Genomic DNA, 19,475 nt, shown 5'->3' with positions numbered 1-19,475 from the left:
TGTTAGTATCCATCAACAAAATGTTTTTAATACATTTTTGGCTTTAATGACCCTTACAGTTGGCTGTTTCAATTATAGTAATTTCTATAGAGTAAATGAAAACCAACCAACAGTGTACAAGGTCAATTTTGCTTTTAGTATTTGGCTCAATATGGAGCATAAAATCACATTGAAATAAGGTACACTTCCACCTCTTTTGTAGACTTTTGGTTTTACTTAATCAGTTAAATGGGTTAATTATTACCTACCACAAAGTAGGATATGCAATTAACATCTAATGAAAGTATCAGGGGTTTAATAATAACAATGAAAGCAGGAAAGGGAATATTATTCTAACATTTTCCTTTATAGGCACCCTCAGCTAGTCTTATCAAAATACCTTCTCACAGTAGAATCAAATCAAACTATGTGAAACTCAAAATAAACTTATTAAATAGAATTGAGTGTTTCAGCTTTAAAACATGTATATGATTTACTTTTTCTATATTTTTTTATTGTTCATTAGGAAGTTTTACTTCACATATTCAATGTTTCAACTTAATAATTATTGTTCATTAATACATTTATTTTGATATTCTATTTTGCTGCCATAAATGTTAAAAAACAACTCATAAACTGACAAAGTAGCTATTTGTGTTCTAATAATCACATCTCTCCATAAAAATAATCCACTGTGTCTTAGTATCTATTAGTTGGCTGCCTCAATTACAGTAACGTTTTACAGAGTAATTGGAAACTGGCTGATGGTGTACAAAGATTATTTTGTATTTTGGGTCCATTAGTTATATGAACAATTTATCATCAACTGTAATAAGCTATAAATGTAACTAGATTTACCCGGTATCTTGTCTTACTAGAAAACTTGTGACTTTTATACAAATACCAGTTAACACAAAGAAATATTCAAGAATGGAAAAAAATATCTAAAAAAAAACTATGACAAAATAATAATGGTGTACATTTGATACTGGTCTCGACAACCTGAAAACAAGTTCAGAGTCTGTTATGGTAATTAGTAGGCTATTAAACTCCTTGAGAAGTTATAAGGCCTAATGTTAATGAAGTGAAAAGGTTTCCCACTGGGAGAAGGCTAATTGTTTCTTTTTTATTGTTATTACTAAAAAAATAATTGAAAGAAGCATATCAGTACTTTAAAAAATGTCAATAAAAAACAACAACATTAATAGCATAAATACAAAATATTTTTGATCTCTAATGATAAACAGGCCATATGTGAAAAAACCCAAACATCTTTCTCAAACTAACATTTGAAATCAGCTCACCTTTTGAAATGAGTACTCAGTTTTGGCTCTGTGCGGACACAACCAGTTGGATTAATGGCTAGAGGAAGGTCTAATAATGACGAACGACCATAACGAAAACCGTAGTCTGTGAGAGAATCTACTCCAGGAAGCTGGAAAAGTTCAGTGAAATTATATATAAGTAAAATTAAATAATTATGTCTAAATGAAATTAAATGAATAAACAAAATTATGAGGAAGGACTGTGTTAAAAAGCAGCAAATCCCAACCTCTGATTAATTATATTATTCTCATAAAATTTTCAAGCCATAAACCAAAACATTAACATGAAATTTTTTAAAATACGCTGCACATTTTCAAAAAAGGATCCTAGGGTAAAAGCTGCAACATGGGAATATAAAATGTATCCTAGGTTTTGGAGGTGACTGAAGAAGTAGGATCCACATAGTGGTTGGGATACACCATCTATCAGACAACAATGTGGGTCTTACTTCTGCAGTCACCTCCAAAATCTAGGATACATTTTATATTCCCATGTTGCAGCTTTTACCCTAGGATCCTTTTTTGAAAATGTGCAGCATATTTTAAAAAAAATTCATGTTAATGTTTTGGTTTGTGGCTTAAAATTTTATGATTATATAAACATATTCATATACACATGATATTCTGTCCTGGTATACTACGACACACACGCACACACACATATACACACTAGACTTTAGGCTTATGTAAAATGTAAAAAACAGCAAACCAAACAAATCATGACTCTTAAAAATGTCAGGAAATAAACAAGTTATGATAAAAAAATCTCATTCAAGTAATGAGTTTAAAAAATAATATTTTTAGCTTACAGATTCAAGAATGTGAACAATGGCTGGTTCTGTTAGACCAAACAGATCTTCACCTGTGACGAAATTTGGAAAGACGTTAATAGTTTTAGCTTGTTGACGCATTTCTTGTATTGGTTCTAAGACTTGCTGCCATACACCTGAAAAAAACAAACACACGACATTTCATATTTTAGTCTGATCTTCATAATAAAATACTTAGTCTTTTTTAAGCTAAGGTGTGTGTGTGTACTGAAATAGAGAAAGGAATTGTTTGCAGATGTTATAATTTATGATTTTTAATGCTTTTACTTTTATGTATTAAGCAGTTTATGTGTCATTAATCTTAGGTGCATACTTCTTTGGTCATATCATGCTTAGAATTCTCATCAAATAATCCAGGTTCAGAGCCAGAATCACTGTAAGCTTGCACACACTCAAATGTCTCTTCAATTAGGAAAAAAAACTGGAGCAAATTGATACCATTTTGGGTCCATTTTCTCATGAAAATTAAATAATTTTCAGCTGTATATATTTTGAATAGCAACACATGCCATGTTACATATAAATCTGCAGATGAGATCATCACCTGTGCAAATTAAACTTCATCTAATGATTTTGCGCAGTTGTTTCTCATTTCTAGTGGGAAACTGAAACCACAATATGTGGATGCAACATGGCAACAGACGTGCCTAAAGGATTAAGTTATTTTAAAAGATGCCTGTTACTTACACAGTATCTCTTAACCTGAAGATGACCTAGGAAGGTTGAAACGTTGTTCTCAACTTATCAATAAAAGTGTTAACACCCACACCAGCCGTTCCGAGACACATTTTTACACAGTATCACTTTTTTCATCTACATGTACTTACATTGGTTTTCTACATCTAACCCTAATCTCACTGTCTGTTTGTCTTTAAAGCAATAATGAAAAAAACAAAGTAATTTTGTTGCACAGATATCTATTATTCTGTTTTAGAAACACATAAGCCTGCTGATAAAGTCTAGTGTTCTAGCATTTGAGGTTATGATTGTGTTTTTTTCCTCACAAATAACTGTAGAAATTTTATTTGTAAAAATAACGATACTACTTAGATGACATTAAAAACAAACACAATGTTATTCATTTGTATCAAACTTTAAAACAATACGTGCAGTAAAACCCACTAAGAATTAATCCAATTACATGTCACTGAACATTTACATAACTTTGTAGTCACTTTGACTTTCTAAACATAATTTATGTAGTTAATATCTGAAAGAAACAAGAACTCCAAAATTCACACTAATGTCTCTCACCTTTAGGAGTTGAATCCTTTAAAGTAAATTCATCATGGCCTGGTTCCTGCACCTGTATTTGAAAATGTGGTTTTCCACTGAAGTCGCTGATGCTACACACATAGCGGCAACGCTTTCCAAGTCTTCGAATACTCCAGTACATCCTAACAGCTTTATATCCCACCTACACAGATCAGTTCACTTCAGCGTGAGTACAAAGGTATTTGTTTTAATTATACTGTATTAATAGTCACTAGAGTTTATTCCACATGTTTCTACTACATTACTGATTACAACTAGCAAATTTTTATTTTTATTATATAAATAGAGCAATGAATATGCTTTTTTCAATTTCTTTCTTATCATGGAATAATTTTTACTGTAAACTTCTAGTATATAATGTATTTTACAACCAATAACAAAGTATTTTATGTAATTGAAACTTACAGGATAAATGGAAGTTTGGCTGTGAAAAGCTTGCAGCTGGTGAGGCAGAAGTTGCCCAACATTACATAAGATGAGGCTACCAATACGGATGAGGTACTTATCACCTTGATGAATCATACTGAAAAATAAAACACATTATTTTCAGAGATAGCAAATCACAAACTAAACCATGCTATATGTGTGTGTGTGTGTGTGTGTGTCTATATTACTATCTTATTATGCTGGCTTCTTTCAACCGATGGTGCTATATAAGCACAACTATAAAACAAACAACATTTTCATAAACTACAGGAAACAATTTGTGAGAAACAGACTGAAAAAATGTACATAATGTAAATCCACAGGACAAGGAAAATATTCTTGTGCATAGACTAAAGTTCAAATTCTGATTAAATATATGTTTTTTATATGGCTCTGATAAATGGACACTGGGTATTAAAATTGAGTAATACATTAATAAAACAGAGAAAAACAGCAGAACAGAAGGGATCAGGATAGACAGAATGAAAAAAAAGAAATGTTCAACTAACATATAACAGTAAAAGAACCTTAAAAAAATAAATCAAAAATGGGATGAAAAAACAGCTATTCTTACAAAAGAAACAGAAGTAAATAATTAGAAGTCTAGATCACTGAAAAAATAATTTACATAATAAGCTATTTGACTGAAGTATCTTGCATTTTAACATTAATACCATAAATATATATATATGTATGCATCATAAAAACATAACTGATGGGAAAAAATCACAATGTAATAATAATAAAAGATTAATAATGAATAATAACTGGTGACTAATGGTCAGTACTGCTACTGTCAATTTTAATAAAAGATTAATAATGAATAATAACTGGTGACTAATGGCTTGGTCAGTACTGCCACTGTCAACTTTTAATAAAAGATTAATAATGAATAATAACTGGTGACTAATGGTCAGTGCAGCCACTGTCAACTTTTAATAAAAGATTAATAATGAATAATAACTGGTGACTAATGGTCAGTACAGCCACTGTCAACTTTTAATTCCTTCTTTACCCAAAATGAAAAATCAAAAACTTCATCCCATCTCTCTGTTGCTTTCACCATTATACAAAAAAAAGTCAAAAACTGACAAAATAAACAGCAAAAACTGCTATGTAAAATAAAAAAAAATTAACTTGGAATGTCAGATTGAATCCTTCCCTTTAATAACAAAAATATGCACTAACTATAGTACACAGTCTTAAAAGAAAGTAGGACAACTGATGTTGAGGTATTAACTACAGTTACTAATGTTTCAGCAGTCTGTCTCTTACTGTACCAGCTTTAAAACACTGAATACTGGTTGTAAGTTAGCTCACAGCACACCATGGTATGTCTCTGATTATGAGAAAATTATGATTATGAGAGAATATATTTATAAACCTTTAATGCCCAAGCCTGAAGTTTTATCTAAATTTTAAAAACAAATTCAGCCACAGTAATAAAAGTGGGTAACCAGTTTGATAGATGCCTATTTAATACAAAGCTTAATCACTTCAATTTATTTTTTGGAGATACACATGCAAAATAAAAAATATCCTTGTTATTTAAAGTATTATGTGTACAAATACTTTGCTTCAAAATATATCAAATACTGTGAGAAGCTTGATACAAACTGTGTGTTTGCCTGTCTTTATCCAAATTTTGCAAAAGTTACACAAAGGCTATTAAATATCCCTAATTTCAAACTGAAAGGAAGGATACTAGTCAACAACATCCACTGCCAGTTTACAGCCTACTTTCATCCAACTGAATAGAGAAGCTAATTTTTGTGGCAATGGATACACTAACAATACTCTACACTACACAGTATCTTTAAACACACATATAAATATAAAATTAAAAGCAATTAATCCTTTTTTTCAGTGCATATACAAGTGATTATAAAGGAAAGATTCATATTTAAAATTATTCTTGATGTTAGAAAAACAAACAGTCAGGTTCAAAAATGATTGAGATGAAATAAAAATTCTGCTCACCCAATTTTCCAATTGTGGTTGAATTTTTTTTGAAATTTAGATAAGACGTCAGGTTTGGACATTAAAAGTTTATAAACAGATCTAAATTATGATCATTTCTCATAATCAAAGTCATACCATGTAATATTCTTTAATTTTATATGTTTTATATCCTCATGTACTGTATTACAAAAAAAAAGCTATATTCAAAGTGATTATATCTTAGAAGCTACTTGTTCAAAAACGAACACAAGTTCACCAAAGATATACTTAAAATTTGTTTAGTCGATAAAATATTGTACATGATTTTACAGATCTGTGTTACACTGCACAACTGACTGACTGTCTGGAAAAGTAGCATTAAATTTATTAACCACAATCTTAATGTCCATCACATTACAGTAAATAATGATTAATTTTTCTTCTCACAATTATATCTAAATAAAGGTTTTATAAACATGTTTTCTAAAACTTAATTATAATCCAGTAACAGTATGTGTGTAGAGAATGACTGTAATATTTATAGTATTTCACTAAAACAACATTTTGTATGTAAATTAGGTCATCTGCTTCAAGTATAGCCTGACTGGAACATTAACTTCTGTATAAATGAATGTCAGAACGGCTGGTATGGGTACTTACTGATAAGGAAAGAACAACGTTTCAACCTTACTAGGTCATCTTCAGGTTAAGAAAGACTAACTTCTGTATATTTTTAAGTTCAAATTTTCATCTTGATAAATTCTTTTAGATTAGAACATGAAAAACTGATTCTCAAACATATATTCCTACTCACTCAACTGTATGGCTCTGCATATTACTAACTGTGATGGTAAGAGCTTAGACTTTTATTACAAATTTCAAATTCTTCTCATTAGACTCTTATTCTGCTTTTGGCTTTATTGTTATGCTTGGCCAAAGAAGCACATTTAACTTGGGCATTTTCAAAACTAAAATTTACTACAACAAGTAACACACGCAGGGCATTATAGAGCTGTAGCCAATAGTTCCATATGGACAAAATTTCGTGAGGTTCCATCACTGTGTTTCTTTGACAACCAAGCAGACATAATGGGGCATTTCAGCCAATCATTATGATTTTATGTGATAGCAGTACAGATGTTCAGATGTGAATTTACCCAATTCAGGTTTATTACTCATTATGATCTCTACCATTCTACCCTCAAATCTAGTTATATGCCCAAAGTAGTACATCATCTGTTATGCACATATATACAACTGGAAGAATTTTAAAAAGACAAATTTGCTCGTTGTGGTAGACTTTGATGTGATGGACAAAAGGCTTTTCATTTTTATGTAGTAGATGTTTTCTCTCTCTGCTTCAATAATATGATGTAGTTGTTAGGGTACAAATGCATGTGGCTATATCACAAACAAAGGAATAGTCTTCACATGATGAGTTAAAATCACAGGAAGCATATTTAACACTGTCTTTGATCAATTTTAAAATACCTCGTACTGTATTCATGTCTTTCTAAATAAAGTATGTGATTTTAGTGTACATTTAGAGAAAATTGTAAAAGTTCTTGTAAGACAAAAATATTTTAAGATATTATAACTTTAAATATAAAATAAAAATGCTATAACATCTTAGATAGTTTGAAATTTCGTCAATAAGTAAGATACTACAGCAAACAACATAAACATTCAGTTACGAGAAGTGTGTTTGTGACAACACTTTCTAATTATCTGTTCTGCCATACAGTGTTTCAAGCTATAATAATTATCTGGTGTTCTATACACACACACGCACACACAGAAATATGCATGCATAAATACATACATATGAAAAAAAACAAAACCTATGTACCTAAAGAACCTTGCTGTCAAAGAAAAAAGATTTTAAATAATAAAGAGTTTAAATGACAAGTGTTATTTGATATAAAACAAAACAGATTAAAGGAGACTTTGGTTTAGAGCTACAGTTACAAGAATACCTTGCAATTTGCTTGTGTTCTTCTCTGTTTATGTAAACCCTTCTAAAAACAGCCATAGATTCTAATTCATTGTCCAGTACAGGAACTTTGGGTACATGCTGTGGACAAAGCATACTCTGGAAAAAATAAAATGTTCAATCTATTATGATGAAACATCATAACCTTCATCAGCTGTTTCAACAAGAATGCTGACTATATACTATTTAAAAATTATCTCGCTTTACTAATTTAAGTTTGTCTGATTTTAAATACTCAAAATGAGTTATAAATCGGTATTTGAAACCAATATTAAATACATACCAGATTTTACTTAACCATGGTAGCAGAAAGAGAGATTGAATCCTTAACAAGTACAGTTCACGCTTCAAGTCAAAAATTCAATAATAAATAAATCCTACTTTACAAGTAATCTTACTTGGTTAAAAAGAACTTGCCTTATCCTTGTAAAAAGTACATTTTTCCTGAAATGCACATGGGAAATGGTAAACGTTAGTGCACCTGGGTTTAAAACAGTGTAATGAAGCACCAATCATTTGGCATCGTACACAAACTGACACCATTGCTCGTTTGAAGGCTGTTTCCACATTAATCAGAGCACCGTTCACTGTCTCATACACTTCTGCAGACCAAAGAGCACAGTTCAAGTGAACCCACTTTTCAACATCTGCATTAAGTAATCTGCAAAAATACATAAGATGTTTATAATGATGATATAGTGTTTAACACAAATTTAAACATTTATTCTCCCACTTAAACTATTTGTTACCTGTGACAGAAACGTAAAAACACATTCACTTCCAAGGTCATATCAGCAGAATTTTGCCTTGGTTTAACTTTATTTTTATTATACCAAAAGCAATTTTTTGCCAGCTTTAGGGTTATAAGGTATAAATATAGTTTTTATTAATTTCAAAAAAATGTGTGAAATACATCTTGTGGAAGCCCATTTACTTCCAAGTCCATGGCACTCACTCTGTTTTTGTTCTAAGAAGAGGTATATTTTATTTTTGTAATAAATAACCAAATTGATGAAAAAAAAAATTACACTTCAAATTTTTGTTTTATAATACACACACACATAATTACTTTTGTATTGTGATATAATATGTACATACAAGTGTTTTTCTGCCTAAACATAATTTTAAAACCATAAAAAAGCTCAAGAATAAGCCTTGCAAACCGGATTCAAATAGTCCAAATTTAAAATATTGTGAATCACATACTGTGCATCACTCGTATGTAAGTGATGCAGTACATTACCGTAAAACCATGCCAATTATGTATGAGCAACACAGGAGCAAATGTTTTAAGATTAACAGCTGAACACAATGAAAGTGTAATGAATCCAAATAGTTAGATCTGGTAATAAAGTAATGACTTATTATTTTTCTCACTTTGTCTTTAAACAGACACAAACATATTTAAAATGAAAGCACATACATTGAATTAAGCACAGTGGTGTTGCAGGATGATGTTTCACAGTCAATAAGCACTAATATATTAAATAATTTCCAGATGAACTTAAAAAAAAAACAATCTGAGAATGGTTTGTAGATTTCTGTACTTACGATCTCCCACACATTACAGAATTTTAGAACTAACAAAAAAATAAAACATTTGGAAGTAGCAGGTTATTTATCTTATACTAAAAATATGAAAGTATCTTGAAGAAACTTCTTACCTGGCTGGGCCTTCTGTGTCACCATCACCCATTTCATGACACAAAACACACATTCTTTCATCTTTCAGCCCCCTGCTTGGTTTGACACAGACTGATGTAGTGTCGAATGTCTATATAAACATTAAATAACAATACTGCTTATCAGTGCTAAACACATACAACATATTAACAGTTTTTTCCTTCAGTTAAAGCAATATCCATTTTATAAAAATTCATTCCTTTAATATCAAATTTTTAGTTTAGAATAATTTTAAATAACTGAAGAATTTTTATATATTCAAACATATTAACATTAATATGGACATTTGATGTATTACCATCCTTCTAAATTAAAGGCTACAAATAATAATGTAGTAGACAGGAACTCGAAATTTCAAAAATGGTGAGAAATGCATGAAAAATTGGCAAATATTATTTAGAAATTCATATAAAAGTAAGACTTACTACCAGTCTTTCTCCAAACAGCCACCACTGAAACCAGCATTACCCAATTACAATTCAAGTAAACATAGAATTATCATCTGTATACCTAAAATTTGGTATATGTGTAGACATCACACGTCATATGAAGATTCAATAAAAGTATGACCCATAACAGACATTTTCCCAAACAGCTACCATGATGGATTCTATCATGACCACTATAAAACACCACCGTAATTACACGCTTCTAATTCTTATAAAAATGTCTAAAGCCATACTGTCTTGGGCAGTGAGTTTCATTTTATCATTTAAGCATATACATAAGCTACTCTTATTTTACAACCATTACTATTTCATTATTCATAATTCTACATTCAAAATAATTTATTTTGATTCTCATAAATTATATGTCAAATACACATAATAGTTGATAATAATTTACCAGAGTGACTTCTGCAAGATTTCTTTCCACAATGAATTTATATAACTACATGCAAAATTGGCACCAATTTCTTTTGTTCATGTGCAGAATGAATGTTTTCATGTGCATCAATAGCAATGCAATGTGAGGAAGTGTGCAACAAGTTTATTTGTTTTCTGGAGAGAAGGGGGACTATTTTCAGACTATCAACTTATTGGCTGGCTCAATAGTTGCTTAGATATGTTGCATGTTGGTCACTTAGGCTTTTGGCCTACTGACTGCCAGGGTTCATTAAATCCTCTAACATGATGAGACTCTTTCTCTTAGAATCTGCGTGGCTGGAATAATGAACTGTGTGGCACTTGACTGGTTGTCTTGTAGCTGCACAGCTTAGAAGGAACAGTGGTCAGACCTTTGTGGTGGTGGTATCAACTTATTAAATAATTTCAGTTTACACATGACACTAAGGAGAATTTCCTTACATGACAAGGAAATACAAACAATACTTACTACCAGGAAAACTGAATACCAAAACTAAGTTACTGTTTGGTTCTTGTGCATTGTGACAAGAAAAGACAGATGAAAATATTGTATGTCTTGTAGCCAAATGCCTACAGAGCTTATACTGACTCAGACTACAGTGCACCACTGGACATAGACTAAACAACAATATGAAAAATACTCAATAAATGTACTGGTCCACAATTTTGGATCTGGAGTTTATGGTCATGAAATATGCAAGGTCCCACCGAGAAAGCAATTTCATATTCAGTTCTTAGGACAAGCCGTTCCATGCTTGTTCGCAAAGGATCTAAAAACTATTTCTATAAGATTCGTAAACAGATCAAGAACATGAGGGTTTTACCAGTGGACTACGCCGAAATCTTTGAAGAATTCAAGACGATAAAGTTTATCTTTCAAAAATATATGCACGTCTTTTCCTCATGGCACTGAACCAAAAAGTATAAACAGGGAAATAAAGGGGTCAAAAGATACGTAGAAGCTGCAAGAAATTACTAATAATTCTGCAGAAATGAGACACTACATCAGAAGTAGCCATATCAGTAAGTTTGTTGCTAGCAAGTGATGATAATGTACATCATCATGAGTACAGGTACAATATGCAAAACGTCTTTGAAAATGATGTTGAAGCTCTTGTATCAATCATGGAGGAATCCAGCAACACATTCAGAAAAGACAGTACAGATGTGTATGACTTGAAAGAAGAGATATAATGCCCATTCCTGTAGTGTGCTGTGTCCAGCAACCGGGACAGCCACAGCATAAAACCTACATGTGTGAGCAATCAGAACAATGCTCCATACCAATAACTGACACTATCAAGAAGAATGGTTTGCTACTTCTTTTGACTTCTCACAAGCCACAACGAGAGACCAAGAACAGGTTTATGCTCTGAAGAGTAATGGAAACTTATTTTTGTTAGATTATGCACTGTATGTCTATTCACAGATGAAAATGTATCTTACAACACAATTCAATAAAAATAATTTTTCTCAGATATATATGCATGTGTGTGTGTTTTCTTACAGCAAAGCCACATCTGGCTATCTGCTGAGCCCACCGAGAGGAACTGAACCCCTGATTTTATAGATGTAAATCCGTAGACATACCGCTGTACTTGCGGGGGGCTTTTCTGAGATAAGAAAGATAATTTTAACATCTTACTGTTGCATGGTGCAATCTATCATATAAATTCACAATGTTATTTGTACTGTAAATGTTTTAAACATTAACTAATAGCCATATTGAAACTAAAAAGATTCATACACCAAATTAGTGCTATATCTAGACTCTTTAATTAGTAAAATGTAGTTATGGGCATTAAGATTATGCTAGAATGTCATTACATTATGAACATTAGAAGTAGAGGTTTCCATAAAACAAACTTTTCATGGTGGCCTTGTTAGAATTCAATATGGTGGCTCTTTGGAAAAAGATTTGTGAAGGATTTTGCTTTTACATAAATCTCCAGATCTAAATGTATGTCAATTTTCATGCATTCCTCTCAATTTCAAACTAATTTACTGGAACATAAATCACATTTTAAAGTGTTCAAAAGCCTAATGTTACACAGAATTATCACTCTGGGTTTTAACATCTCCCACAGTAAGAGTAAACTTATATTAATATCCATTATGCTATACAATTCATTATCAAAAGAAAGACCTTACTTCTGTCTGATATAATCTACTGACAAGGTTTAAGGGGTTATTTTCCATGACAAAACATTGAAAGTTGATCATATAAAAACAAAAAACAAGTAGACTTTAGTTGATCAACAATTAATTCAGAAACAGCTGTCAGCTCCACATTTTGCATCTATTAACTGTTGATAAGAAAACTGGTATAAAAAGACAACAAAAACTAGTTAATTAAAAGTTAATTCAAAAACAATGTTCAAGTTGTATGTTTTGTACAAATTAACTGTTGAGAAGCACAAAGTGAAACAAAAACAAAACACAATCTTTGTTCAAGACATGCAGCTGAGCAACCACAATGAAACAGTGATGCAAGTCGTCTTACAATAAGAGCAACACATTTTCAACCAGGTTCTAAAGTACAATGATACCGTACACTTCTGTAGTCACAACAAAAATGTTTTGGTTAACTTACATTAGACTTGACAATATTCTATATTTCATTTTTCATGAAAAAAGTTAAACAAATATATTCTTAAATAGTTAAAGACAGACCCTTATACTGTTGAATTTCATTTACTTATAGCTATACACACACACCACCATTTACGTACTGTGTTTGTTCCAATTAATTCTTACTGAATAAATTTAAAATGTATTTAGTTATTTTCTTTTTAAACCTTATCCACTACTACAGAAGTTACCTGCCCAAGGTCCTTTTCAGATAAATTTCTATTCATTGGGGAAGACGAAGAACCTTCCTTCCAAAACTTCCATCGCAAACCGTGCCACTTTTTTGATAGTGGTTCAGAGTACTGAAAAAACAAAAACTTGTATACATTATTTTTGTAAATGCTGTATAACATTTTTTATCCAATACAATCTATCTGATAGTCACTGACATTCACATAAAAATAATAACCTTTCACTAATCATGTGACTTAATAGAACAGTTATTGCATGTTGATAACTGAATGCTGATGTACAACAAAGATAGTGCCACTTGGTCATGTTCGAACACATTTCACTACTCAAAAAGAGCCAATCACTGGTTTCTTTAGTAGTTTACATTCAACTAATTGATTGTTCTTGCATAAGACCTGTATAATTGTAATAACCTGTGATGCTTTCCAATGTTGATGTAATTAAAAATTATTATGGCAAGTCACAATGACAATATCTATATAACGTGGAAAACTATAATAAACGAAAACACAAAACTGGAAATGCTAATTTGGATTAATTGACTATTTTGCAATTTTATTCAACACTCATAGACACTTAAATATATCAATTAATTAAATTACTTGCCCAGCTCTAATGGATTGTGCTAAGAGTTCCCTGGGTTATGAAATCACTATATTATTATTATTTCACAAAGTTTTATTTCTACGACTGAACCTCTTCACTTATAAAGTCACCACTTTTAATATAATCTCTTGTTAAGACAAATACATAATATTACTGTACAAACCTTATGTTTGTCTACAATACTGTGCTTTTTGGCTCTGGAAATTTCACAGCTGATATTGCTTTTTGTCTTTTCATTCAAAGACACAAACTGATCCTGCACTCTCTCTTCTTCTTTGGTCTTAGCACTAACATTTGCAACATCTTGGACAACATCTAGTTTTGTTTTCTCTACTTCAGGTGTGGGAGAAGATTCAGCTGACACATGAAGAATGTTCTTGCAAGGTTTGTCAGTCTCAGATTTAGCCACATCTTCTGCAGTCCAACAATTCTCCGAGATCCTAGCTCCTTTGTTTTCTCCAGTACTGGTACATTTTTCTGATAGAGTAGCATTACCAAGATGACTAACAACAGTTGCTGTCTTCTATGACAAATGATAAAAAAAAGTTCCCCGCTTTAAATTCAACTACCAAAGAAACGTCTGTTACACTAATGTATAAATAATGACCTGCTATTGCAGGATATTCATACCACAATGGTATATTTGTAGGCAATTTGTCTGAGCTATCCTGTACACGTAAACCATATTTTAATTTTTGCAATATTTCAGAAACAAACTCTTTAAAGTTCAAAGAAACAAAAACTCTTAAAAGTGAGAAAAAGAACAATAAAACAATGTCTACCTCTTGATCAGAAGATGCTGTTGACTTGTGCATCAGAGCAAACTGAACATAGCAGTCGGTGTTGCAAAAAGTAACCTCATCTTTTTCCTATAGAGATGTTATAATTTATGTAATTAAAAAAATTATTCAGTAATATCTTTAACTTATCCTTGTTGTTACAACCAAGACTCTTTGGATTTTTATCTTATTCAGAAACTATTAAACAATATAAATTTTGCATTTTAGGCAATTATTTGACACTGTACTCAATCTTTTGAAAACTCATATTTTACCATTAACAGTGCTCACATACAGAAAATTTATTTTATTACTAAATTATAAAAAACATTTTAAAATATATCACTAAAGAAATCAGACCTCCAAAAATGAGCAAATATCAATTAAAAAAAAATCAGAGTATCATAACTGTAAGATGTATCACAGGTTTTCTACGTGTTTGAATTACAAAAATATTTATTACATATCTCTTTTGCTATAGGGGATAGTGGTAAATTGTATATACATATATATACTATAGCCAGCAAATACTGTGAAAGAACAAGTATCATGCGATATGCCATTGACTGAACAAAGAAACGAGGGTTAAACTGAACCTTTGTTTTTTTAGTTCAGTTACAAGAAGATATCCAAATGTTCAGTTACTTTTTGGAGATCAATGTTTTTAGCAATACATGGATCCATTCTTAAAGAGAGAGAGACAGAAAGCTGTATACCTGATTACAATCTGTTGGAAGAAACAGTCTTACTCCCTGCACATATGCTTCATTTTCTTTTTAGTTAGTCGTAATAAAAATTGTCTTTGTTATAATATTTACTTGTCCACCCTTGTTAATTCATACACTAGAAAACTCATTCAGGTGTTCAAATATAGACTATTCCACAAATTTCCTGGTCACCTCTGCAGTTCTACTCAATACTTACATAAAAATCAGTTTTACCAGAAAATAATGTTATTACAGCACTTAAATATCAAGACTGCAGTTGAAATATAACAACCAGAGGGATAATGTTACTTTACTTCTTGTATACTCACAAATGAAACAAACATTTTACTATAATTCAATACATTTTTCTATCTATCCACAGATACAGAAACAACTGGTAGTCAATATCAACAGATGCAGAGATCTTATACAATTAATAATTTTCTAGCTGACAATCTTGAATTAAATGAGTGTCTTCAGGACTTTGAAGAAATACTTTGAGCAGTTGAAAAATATTACATATTACCCTTCTGTAGCTAGAAAAAAATACATCATTTTTAAGGTACATTCAGGAGTATTTTTTCAACAGTTTTCATTTATGTGTTCTTCATTCTGTTAATTTCCTTATAAGTAGGATGTAACTAGCTGTCTCTTAAACATTGTCTTGATTGTTACTACATACCACAGTATCACTCCATAGAATTATTATTTATATTTCTGTACTTTAAAAGTTGTGTGCCATACCCAAGTGAAGAAATGGCTTACAGGTTCGTAGAGGTTGCCAGGAGCTGCAAATTAATTTGTTTGTTGGGTTTGTTTGTTTTTGAATTTTGCACAAAGCTACTCGAGGGCTATCTGTGCTAGCCTTCCCTAATTTAGCAGTGTAAGACTAGAGGGAAGGCAGCTAGTCATCACCATCCACCGCCAACTCTTGGGCTACTCTTTTACCAACGAATAGTGGGATTGACCGTCACATTATAACACCCCCACGGCTGAAAGGGCGAACATGTTTGGCGCGACAGGGATGTGAACCCGCGACCCTCAGATTATGAGTCGCACGCCTTAACACGCTTGGCCATGCCGGGCCTGTTTGTTGGGTTTTGCATAATGCTACTGAAGGGCTATCTGCACTAGTTGTACTTAATTTTCAAGTGATAGACTAGCTGGAAGTTAGCCGACCAACACCACCTTTTGGGCAACTCTCTGTTGATGATTAGTAAGATTAAATACCACTTAATAACATTCCCATGGCTGAAATGGTCGAGAACATTGGAGGACAGGTTTTGATCATGAGACACACACACTCATACGCATTGCGAGTCCACTTCCCTGACCATCAGATTGTGTGAATTATTATTCCCTTTAATATGTATAATGAAAATGATCATTGTGGACTGTCAAACACCATACTAGGACTCAAGTTCATTTAGTGAACAAATAGTTAATGAATACTAATTTGAACACAAAGGCTGTACTTTTTATTTTAAGAGTTGTGTGCCACACCCAAGTGAAGAAATGGCTTGCAGGTTTGTACAGGTTGTCAGAAGCTGCAGTTTTATGTGATATTATATGCCTCAGGTTTTAATTTGAGAATGCTACACAAACTACAGAAATGTAAAAGCCAGCATCTGCTGAAAGATTTAGAACTTTAATAGCATTCCACAAAAGAGGCATTTCACTAAAACAATTTATCTTTATGATAAAACACACCAGGAATAACACACGTGCCATTAAATAAAACTTACCCACTCATCTTTGGAACTGTAGGGAAGTTCAGAAGCTTTCTTCTGGATGCCTGCACCAACTATAGCAACGTCACAATGCATACAAAATCGAGGTTTCACATCTAACAGTGACTGATTAATGTTGACAGTTGGGTGTTTGGCTATGAAAAAAGCAAATAACAGTAAAGAAATGATTAAAATCATGGTGGTAATGAATACATTACTTTATACATCGTATATTTTTGTTATTAAAATGTGTGAAATTGTAGGACTGAATATATTACACAGCATTTTAACACAATTTAACTTTTCTCATGTTATTTTTTCTCCCAACAATCATTATTCATTCAATCTCCATTCTTGTTACACATGCTCATATACACACAATTTCTTTAATACCTTTGTTGTGAAGCCCAAACTTCTGCACAGAAGTAGCAGTGCAATCAACTTCAAAACTGGTTGGATGAGGTATCTTCAGCAAGTCAGCCAGTGCATTAAGAACTCCTTGAATATCATCAGATTCAGATGAAGACAAGGTCAAAGTCACTGCAACATTACCACAGTCTTTAAGTGGGACAGGATGTTTGCCTAATCGTAGCTTCTTACTCTTGTAGACAAACAAATCATGTTGATTCTTTGCCTTTATGACATTCTCTTTATCCTGAAAAGAAGTCTTATGTACTCCTCACTGTCACTCATCAAATATATCAGTACAAAATTATTCAAAAACTGAATAACACTCAGTTTTTAAATAACACAAGCAGTATTTAAAACCAAACTACTAATGATTTATACTATATTACAGGAAATTTACATATTTCTGGGTGACTTCAAAATACACAATAAAAGTTTGAAATTAATTATTTTTTTAATCTATTAGGAAATCTCTGAAACTTATCTATTTCTCATATTGTTTATTTGAAATTCTATGCACAGTGACTGATTTTTCTGGTTCAGTGTATTCTGTAAAGCTTCATAAATGTATTAATCAAGCAACAACTCCGCCAGTTGTTCCATATGAAAGGAAGTAGTTGAGTGAGGTTGGGAAAACAGGTTTCATTTAATTGTCATTATTGGGTTGATCATCACCAACTGTTATCAAACTTTATACTTCCCCTTACAACTGAAATAAACAACAAAGAAGAAACAAACAACTTACCTTTTCTTCATCACTATCTGATGCTGATGTTGGTGATCCATCAGTTATGTTTGTTGAAGCTGGTCAATAACAAAACAGAATACTCTATTTTGTAATTATTCAGAATTTAGTTATCATACATGGAGAGCATAATCATAATAATAAAAATCACAAAATCCAAGAAATATTTGCAAAGTATGTAGTACTCAAGAAAATATTTCTTAGATTTTTATAACGGGTTACTGAACACCTAATCTCAAAAATGCAGCTTTTTCCACATACAAACACAGAGAAGAAATAATAAGTTTTACATTAATATAATACAACATTTCACGTGAAAATTACATTAATAGTTTGTGTATTACATTTCATACAGCATGCTCATTTATCTGTGCTATCCAATAAAAACACATACCCCTTATTGGAATAGGTGCTACAATGGGAGCTATGGGGGAACAAGTCAACCTCTCTCTGGAAGAACTCTCATTGCTATTGATAAAACTCAACCCTGGAAATATTTCTGGAGGATCAACCATTTCACATTCAGGTGATGACGATGAGATTATAGTTTCTGGAGATTCAGCATCTCTAAAAATATGTATATAAAATTACATAAAAAATAGCAAGTTATTTATAATTTATAAGACAGATATGCAGAACATGTTAGTTCTTTTCACCATCTTTGCTGGTATAATCTGATCTGGTTATGAGCCATGATTATGCAAGCTCATTTTTCTGTCAGTATTGGTTGTGAGGAACTGGCTGAATCAATACTCAGCCAAAAACTAACGTGGACCCACAAACACAGAGTTTAAGTAGATAAGCAACTAGATGAAGGGCAGCAACATCAATTTTACTACCTACGTGATGCAAATAAAGTGAATGAGAAAATCGGTAACAAAATACACAGCTGACGTCACATGAAAGTCACATTTGATCTGATAGATGAATGGTTCAAAATGGAATATTTGCTTGTTTTTCAGTTAAGCACAAAGCTACAGAATGGATTATCCGTGCTGTGCCAACCACATGCATCATTAATCTGGATTTAGCATTATAAGCTTTCAGGCTTACTCCTGAGCCACTGATAAACAAAATGAAAGAAGCAAATGATTTATATTGTAATTTATAACTTTATTTCATGTATTTCACCATATCTTTAACCACTGACAACTGAAACTCTGAAGGTTGGTTAAAAACATTGTTTTACTAACCTTTTAAGTAAAAACCTCCATAAAAACTAAGTATCAGATAGTTCATTATATCCAAACATGCATACCTTCAGAGTACAGTTTGTGGTGCACATGTAGAATAATTTTATGATTATTTTCATGTGGTCTTATTTATTTTGCAAAAACAAACTTCAAGCATGAATAAAAA

At 31.7% G+C, this 19,475-nt stretch overlaps 1 protein-coding gene across 1 annotated transcript in view; it reads right to left on the bottom strand.

The window, feature by feature from the left end:
* The window catches only part of LOC143240057 (histone-lysine N-methyltransferase 2C-like), a 154,217-nt gene that overhangs the window by 5,278 nt on the left and 129,464 nt on the right, over positions 1-19,475 (bottom strand). Inside the window, 14 exon segments of the mRNA XM_076481885.1 lie at positions 1,284-1,414; positions 2,114-2,250; positions 3,389-3,551; positions 3,815-3,932; positions 7,753-7,868; positions 8,187-8,430; positions 9,434-9,543; positions 13,141-13,251; positions 13,911-14,270; positions 14,530-14,616; positions 16,979-17,118; positions 17,357-17,618; positions 18,117-18,175; positions 18,511-18,683. Coding sequence (XP_076338000.1) covers positions 1,284-1,414; positions 2,114-2,250; positions 3,389-3,551; positions 3,815-3,932; positions 7,753-7,868; positions 8,187-8,430; positions 9,434-9,543; positions 13,141-13,251; positions 13,911-14,270; positions 14,530-14,616; positions 16,979-17,118; positions 17,357-17,618; positions 18,117-18,175; positions 18,511-18,683 — 2,211 coding nt within the window.

Source organism: Tachypleus tridentatus, chromosome 13 (genome assembly GCF_004210375.1).
Source record: "Tachypleus tridentatus isolate NWPU-2018 chromosome 13, ASM421037v1, whole genome shotgun sequence".
NCBI classification, from domain to species: Eukaryota; Metazoa; Arthropoda; class Merostomata; order Xiphosura; family Limulidae; genus Tachypleus; species Tachypleus tridentatus.
The sequence above is the reverse complement of the archived record's forward strand: the minus strand, read 5'-3'. Positions and strand labels throughout refer to the sequence as shown.